Below are 8,303 nucleotides of genomic sequence, written 5' to 3'. Positions count from 1 at the left end.
TTTCAAACATATTTTGAGAATTTATTTTGCTTTATGTATCTTTGTCATGGATATTTTGCATTAATTGACATTATCATGTTCTCCTCAACTGATTTTCTCTTTAAACAAAATTTGCAATTTGTTTTTTGTTTTCTTTAAATGTGCAATTTGAACACTTAAGTAGAATCCAAATAATGATGACACTGCTAATTTTTGCTTATTGTGACTATTTTTCAATATAATTTTTATTTTTGAGATTCTTACATGATTACATAATTTCCTTGTCTCTACCCATCTCTTCCCATAAACTCTCTACCACTGCTCTCTTTCAAATTTATGTCTTCTTTTTCTTTAATTGTTTTGATGCACATATATGTGTATATATACTTACATACATGTATGTATTCCTAGCCATCAAAACAAACTTTTCAGTCTGTATAATGTTATTTTTGTATATGTGTTCAAAGCTGACCAATTAGTTTCAGGTAACCAATTGGTATGTTCTTCCTATAGAAGATTTTTACTTATTTTTATGAACTTATTTGTTGCAGAATTGTGGCTTATTTTGTAATGTTATCTTCTAATTTTGATAACTCCCTTTGTACTACTATAGGAACAAATGTACAATTGTTACAATCTCCTTAGAAGCATGTGTAATCAAACTGTTAAAAGAAATTATCAGCTGCATGCTCTTTGGAGTTGGAAAGTGTATATACAGTACTTGTATTGATCTGTAATATGCAGCAAATAACTTGAGTGTGTTTGAACTAGTATGTTTCTCTTATAATAGTTATTTTAATATCTTGAGCATATCACCTGTTATCAATTCTATGTCATGATAAGAATTATAGTGTCATAATATAGAAGATACAAAATAGTTTTCTAAATGAACTAATAGCTTCTCAGTAAAATTTTCTTGAAAAAATAAAAAAATATTTGATATGAGTTCAAATTATTATCTTTTTATCTTTGTTTGTCTTAGATAAAAACTATTGATTAAAATATATTATTAAAGCTAAACTTTCTGTTTTTGTTCTTCAGTATAAAGAAGGTAAGAAACATTTGAGATATTGATTATGCACCTTTGTACTTTTATCGGTGTTGTTAAAGCAGCTGTAGTGGATAACCATTAAGTATTTTTATTCTTCCTTGTGTATAAACATTACAACTATCTATGCAACTTGAGTAACTATGATGGTACACTAAGACCTTATTGGTGTTTTTAGGCTATTCCTTAATATTTCTCATAAAAACATTCCATTAAAATTTACTCTATCGAGGCTGACTGAGAAGCCAAGGACAATGGTGCTGGGCTTTGATTCTTCTGCATGGACGGGCTCTGTGGGAGCCTTCTCAGCTTGGTTGATCACCTTCCTGGACCTGGGGGGAGTTGGGAGGACCTTGGTCTTAACATAGAGTAGGGAACCCTGATGGCTCCTTGGCCTGGAGAGGAAGGGGGGGGTATGGGTAGAGGGGAGGGGAGTGAAGGGGGAGGAGGAGAGGAGGAGATGGAAATTTTTAAATATAAAAAAATAAACCATGAAAAAAATTTACTCTATCTCAAAATCATTCTAAGAAGCATCATATGTTTGGTGTATTTGTAAAATATGAAATATTTTATATTCACATGGGTTGATTGATGAGCATCTGAGGGAGAAAATGTGACTCTGACATCAATTTTACCTTGCTTGAATTTTGTTCATAATTTCTTCATCTAAATCTCTTTACAGTTAGCAGGCTTAGGGGATATTATGGAAGTCAACAGGACCCTGCTGACTGAGTTTGTCCTCAGAGGAATAACAGATCGTCCAGAATTACAAGTCCCCCTGTTCCTGGTGTTCTTCTTCATCTATGTCATCACCATGGTGGGCAACCTTGGCTTAATCTTTCTCATCTGGAAGAAACCACATCTTCACACTCCAATGTACTTTTTCCTTGGAAGTTTGGCCTTTGCAGATGCCTGTACTTCATCCTCGGTGACTCCGAGAATGCTTGTCAACATCTTAGACCGTGGCAGAATGATTTCTCTATTTGAATGCATGGCCCAATATTATGCTTTTGGATTCAGTGCCACCACAGAATGTTTTCTTCTGGTAATGATGGCTTATGACCGCTATGTTGCCATATGCAATCCTCTCCTTTATCTTGTGGTGATGTCCAATAGAGTGTGCACTTGCCTGATAGGTATTTCATATACAATTGGTTTTCTGCATCCACTTGTCCATGTTGGATTATTATTTAGATTAACATTCTGCAAGTCCAATATAATAGATCATTTCTACTGTGAGATCTTGCCACTCTTTACACTTTCTTGTACTGACCCATCTATTAATGCATTGGTGGTGTTCATTTTTGCTGCTGTCATACAAGCTATCACCTTCATGAGTATCATGGTCTCCTATGCTCATGTTCTCTTTTCCATCCTGAAAACAAAGTCTGAGAGGGGCAGAAGCAAAGCCTTCTCCACCTGCAGTGCCCACCTGCTCTCTGTTTCCTTGTTTTATGGCACTCTCTTTTTCATGTATGTGAGCCCTGGGTCTGGACCAAGTAAATATAAGGATAAGATGTATTCTCTGTTCTACACCATTGTGATTCCTCTGCTGAACCCTTTTATTTACAGTTTAAGAAATAAAGAAGTTTTAGGTGCTCTGAGAAATCTCACTCGGGAGGCAGAGGCAGGTGGATCTCTGTGAGTTCGAGACCAGCCTGGTCTACAAGAGCTAGTTCCAGGACAGGCTCCAAAGCTACAGAGAAACCCTGTCTCGAAAAACAAAACAAAAAAAAAAACCAAAAAAAGAGAAATCTCATAAAGTCATAAATGATTTTCAAAAAATATTAGGTGTTTATTTTTTAAAAAATTTCTAGTCTTGTATTGTCACATATAGCAAGCTAATATACTGTTAAATAATGAAATCTTTATTTAAACATAGTCTGTGCAATTGTCATAGAAATATTATAGATTTCTAAATCATCAATGCATACTTTAAATATAGATTTTCATTACTTGTTATTTGAAATCCATGCAGATAAATTAAAATTAACTCAACAAATTAAATCTCCTTGTAACATAAGCAACCTGTGGTGTTTACAGCTGTATAAATTTTAATAATGGTTTGGATTTATATTTCCTAAGAAAATCCTTTTTTGTATAAATCCTTTCTTTAAAATATGTTTATACTCTTCAAAAACATGTTTTACTACTTTTAATGCATTTCTATTTAATGGTTAAAAGTGGAAAATTTAAGTTGATTTTTAATAATAACAGGAAAACTTATATTCCATATTTGCTCTACAGAGACTCTTGGTTCTAAGTGAAGCTCTTACCTTATGTAGTAACTTCTCTCTTTACTTAAAGAAATGTGGTGTGTGTGTGTGTGTGTGTGTGAGAGAGAGAGAGAGAGAGAGAGAGAGTAAGAGAGAGAGAGAGAGAGAGAGAGAGAGAGAGAGAGAGAGAGAGAGAGAGAGAGAGAGAGAGAGAGAGAGAGAGAGGGAGAGAGAGGGAGCGAGGCCAGAAGAAGGTATCAGTTGTCCTGCTTCTCGTTTTCCAATTTAGTGATTTTGAGACATAAGCTCTCACTTAACCTCGAGGATAGCTTCTGTCCAGCCAGTCCCAGTGATCTTATGGTCTCCAGATTCTGCTTTGCTTTAGCTACTGGTGACCTTGACTTTTTAGATACAGAGGATTGAAACTCAGGTTTGTACAACGTGCTTGCACAGCAAACTCTCTTATTCATTGATCCACCTTCCCAGCCCTCAAATTACTGTTTATGTGAGATTTAACAAGACTTTTGAAGAGGTCAATTTTTCATCATATATTGAAGTTACCAAATTTTAACATTTAAATGAATAAAATTGTTTAAATTATTTTAACATCACATAATTCCTAGTCATTTTAAAGCTTATTTTAATCTTTTTTATTTAAAATGTTTTCATAAAATATATATTGCTCATATTCTTTCCCCTCCACAAACTGATCCCAGATACTCCTCACCTTCTTACCTACCCAAGTTTGTTTCTTCTCACAAAGCAAAGCAACAAGAACAACAACAAATACACATAAAATATATTATTTAGCAAGAATTCTTCAAGTAGGAATAATGACTACAAGCAAAATATTCACTACTGCTGAGGCAATGACATTCTGACTATTGAAGATTTCAAATCAATAGAAAACATTGATTTAGCATTAAGACATATTTTAATCATATCCTTGAGGCACACAGATACATTCTGTTCATCAGGTTTCAAATAATCCATCCCATAGATGGATAGAGCATAAAATTTTTGTTCTACCAGTTATGTGGGATGTCCTTTTGTATATGTGTCACTTTCATTGGTTAATGAATAAAGCTGTTTTGACCAGTGGCTTAGTAGAGATAAGCCAGGCAGGAAATATGAACAGAGATATATAAAGAGAGTAGGCAGAGTTAAAAAAACAATGCCCAAATTCCAAAAATTATTGTTTATAAACGTTTGTTTTCATTTAATGGGTGTTGATTATAGAAGTTAATTGTCACAATGAATCTCTTTCTAACAAACAGAGAGGGAATATGATACAGAAATGAATACTGTACATTGGTATGGACTTTGGTTTATTGATACAAATTTAAGGTCAATTTTATGTATATTCCTACTTTTCTTTAAGGTATTATGTTTAAACATCTCATTTAAAAAGGTAATGTATAATTTAAAATTACAGATTAATAGATAGTCATTTATAATAGTCAACCTTATACTCATGATAGTTAGATTTTCTAGATATAAAGATATATTTCAGTTAGAAAATTTTCAACACTTTAAAGACTAACAGAATATGGCATTTAAAAAGCTTTAAGGTCTTAGACCTTTCTCAACAATGAGACATATCTGCTTCTGGCAGCACCAATTACTTTAGAGAGGCTAGTGATCATAGAAGAAACTTGTTATGGAATTTGTCTTCAATGTAACAATGCTAGCCATTTGGGCAAGAAACTGATATTTCCTGGACTGCTAGATGGTATACTATATAAACCGGACTTGCAGTACCCACAGAAAAATGATGGCTGAAGTTGCCAAAAGAATGTGAGATAGTCATTCATGGTTCCTGTTTCACAGAAGAAACCACCAGATATTCTACAGGACACAGAAGAAAGCAAATGACAAACTTTGCCAGTGCAAGGCAAAACAGATCTTCAAGTTTCCTGCTTTATTGAAAAGTCTGCTAAATATTATGGACCTATAGACTGATGCCCCAACATTCCTAAATGCTTTGATTGACTATCCAGGCAGTGAGATATCTCTGTCATTTCTAGAGCTTTGGAAGTTGCTTACAATGCACTTCCTGTTTACATAGGTAATATAATATTCTTCTGGAGTCTTTGATGGAGTTGAATATAGTTAGTTATAGTTTTCCTTAGTTATGATAAAATATAAATTAGATATAAAACTTCAGGAATGCAAGATTGGATAGATGATAAAGTATTTTCCTTAATTTTCCAAATGCAAATAGATTAAATATTGCAACTATATTTCTTGTTTGATAACTGTTTTGTATATGTAATTTTACTATGTGTCTGTATGGAAGTTAAAGCCTTCCTTTTTATTTAGACAGAAAATAAGAAATGATGTGGGATGTTCCTCTATATATGTGCTGCTTCTATTGGTTAATGAGTCAAGCTGCTTTGGCCAATGACTTAGCAGAGTTAAGCCAGACAGGAAATCAGAACAAAGATATAGAGAGAGAGTAGGAAGAGTCAAGATGCCAACTATGCCCTGAGGAAACAAAAAATGTAGAAAATGAGATAACACCATGGCCACAAGTCAATGCATATAATAATAGAAAAGTGTTAAGCTAAGATGGAAGCATGAACTCAAAATAAGATTGAAACAGCAACCAAACAGTGACGTAATTAATGTAGTTTCTGTGTATTATTCAGGTATGCATAGCCAGGAAATAAAAGTGTAGTCTCTGTCTACATCGAAGCTAGATTTCTTTCCTTTTAAAATAAACATAAAACCTTAATTTTGTAAGTATAAAGAGAAAATTAATTTTTGTCAGTATATTTAATTTTGACCTAATTTTTTTCAAAGATTGTTTTTATTATGTACATTTTAAAATAATTTATTATATTTTTAAAAATGCTAATCCAAGTTCCCACTCTCTCCCCTCCTCCCTTTCCCTCCACATGCCCTCTCATCCACTCCCATCAAATCCTCACAAAGAGTAAGGCACATTGCTTTGTGGAAGGTCCAAGGCCCTCCCTACTATATCTAGACTGAGCAAGGTATCCATCAAAGAGAATAGGTTTCTAAAAAGTCAATACATGCAGTAGGAATAAATCCTGATGCCACTGCCAGTCGCCCCTCAGTTTGATCCAGCCATGCAACTATCAACCACATTCAGTGGGACTAGTTTGGTTGGAAACAGACAAGATTACCTGACAAAATATTGAGCATGGGGGTGAAGGGACAAGGGAGGGTGGAAGGGGAAGAGAAGTGGTAAAAGAGAGGGGTGAGGAGACCTAAGGAAAGTTTAATAGCTTTTAATTTAGTGAACTTAATCACATTCACACTACCTATACATTTTATCGCTCAGGCATTGTACTAAATAGTTAACCATTCTAGTTTCATCCTTATACATTTAAATTTTGAAGAATCCTTTACTGTTATATCTAAACTAATTTACAATCCAAAATTATTTTCTATCCCAAAGTGTTTTCTTTTCCTGTTATTTGTCATCAAAAATATGTTTCACAATAATCTTTTTATATTTGTTTCTACATTTGATGTTATCATACAGTCTTATTCTTATTAAAACAGATTATTTTATCATAAAATACATCCTGATTGTAATTTCTATCCCTTCACTCTTCCCAGTTCCTTCCCACCTGCCACACCCTGTGATTTTTTTCCTTTCTGACTCTCATTAGAAAAGAACAGAATTCTAAGAAATAACAAAAGAACATGATAAAATAAGATATAATAAATGAAGCAAGAACTTTCATATTTGAGTTGGACATGGTAACCCCATAGGAGGAGAAGAGTCCCATGAGCAGGCATAAGAGTCAGAGACACACTCATTTTCATATTTGGGAGTTCAATTTAAAAAAACTGATCTAATAGATATACTATATTTGCAGAATACCTGATGTAGGCCATATGTTTGTGGCTCCAGTGTCTGTGAACTCATCTGTGCCTTGCTTGGTTAATTCAAAGGTCCCTGTACTCCTGGTGTCCTCCAACCCCTCTGACTCTCAAAATGTTTCTGCATTCTCTTCTGACAGATTCCCTGAAAGCTGAGGACGGGGATTTGATAGAGCTTTTAAATTTAGAATCTCTCCAAATAATGTATGACTGTGGGTCCCTCCATCTGTTCCTATACGCTGCCAGAGGAAACCTCTTTGATCAAAACCAGATAAGGCACTAATCTGTGAGTATAGCAAAATAGCATTAGGCATCATTTTATGACTTGTTTTGTTTTGTGTGTGTGTGTTTTGTTGGATTTTTGTTTTTTATTTTACCAGTCCTATTTGGTTTTACTGTAAGTCTCTTGCCTATCTAGTTTATGGTTTTTAGTCTCTCAAGCCATGTCCAGTATGGGTTCCATGTCATAGAATGGTCCTTAAGTAAAATCAGACTTTGTCTGGCTACTCTCACAAGTTCTGTGCCATCATTGCTAGCATATTTTACAGTAAGAACAGACTATAGGTCAAAGATTTTTGTGTCTGTGTTTGTGTTTGCATTTCTTTTTAGGTAGTCTGCAGAATATTTTCCCATATCAAGGAGACTAAAACATAGTGGGAAGAGCATCGTATAAGCACCAACCCCATTTCCCCATGTTCAGTGAGTTGTATAGATTCATCCTTGGTAATGTGATCTTATTATCCATTTTCAGAGAGAAACCCTTTGATCTTATCAACAGCCTGGGTTGCTTGGGAATTTCCATGGGACCCTCTTGGTCAACAACTTAATTGAATCCTACCCAGACCTGCCACTGTCTTGCCTGGATACAAGAAGCAGTCAGTTGAGATTCGATATCTCCCATTACTAGAAAGCCTCTTTAGCACCATCTTCATAGATTCCAGCAAGTTTCCACTACATTAGGTTTCCACATTATCTGCTAAATGCCCCACAATTCTAGACATTTATCACCACAATTCTCCCTCCATCCCAACTCCCCCACTCACCTGATTCCTTCTACACCTGGTACCTCCCACTCCTATCCGTACTGGCTTCCAAACGACCCATAAATTCTTTTCTGTTTCCAGTTCCCAGGGAGATCCATTGGTTCCTCCTCTTTTTCTAACATTTTTGGATTATAGCTTGGTTATCATTTACTTAATGTT

At 34.6% G+C, this 8,303-nt stretch overlaps 1 protein-coding gene across 1 annotated transcript; it reads left to right on the top strand.

The window, feature by feature from the left end:
* Window positions 1-1,730: 1,730 nt before the first annotated feature.
* LOC119824216 (olfactory receptor 5AC1-like) lies at window positions 1,731-7,748 on the top strand. The gene is made up of 2 exons (XM_042055803.1): window positions 1,731-2,658; window positions 7,711-7,748. Exons 1-2 carry the CDS (start codon window positions 1,731-1,733, stop codon window positions 7,746-7,748), a joined length of 966 nt encoding a protein of 321 aa, XP_041911737.1.
* Window positions 7,749-8,303: the final 555 nt, after the last annotated feature.

The sequence above is a fragment of the Arvicola amphibius genome, chromosome 10, assembly GCF_903992535.2.
Source record: "Arvicola amphibius chromosome 10, mArvAmp1.2, whole genome shotgun sequence".
NCBI lineage: Eukaryota > Metazoa > Chordata > Mammalia > Rodentia > Cricetidae > Arvicola > Arvicola amphibius.
The sequence above is the reverse complement of the archived record's forward strand: the minus strand, read 5'-3'. Positions and strand labels throughout refer to the sequence as shown.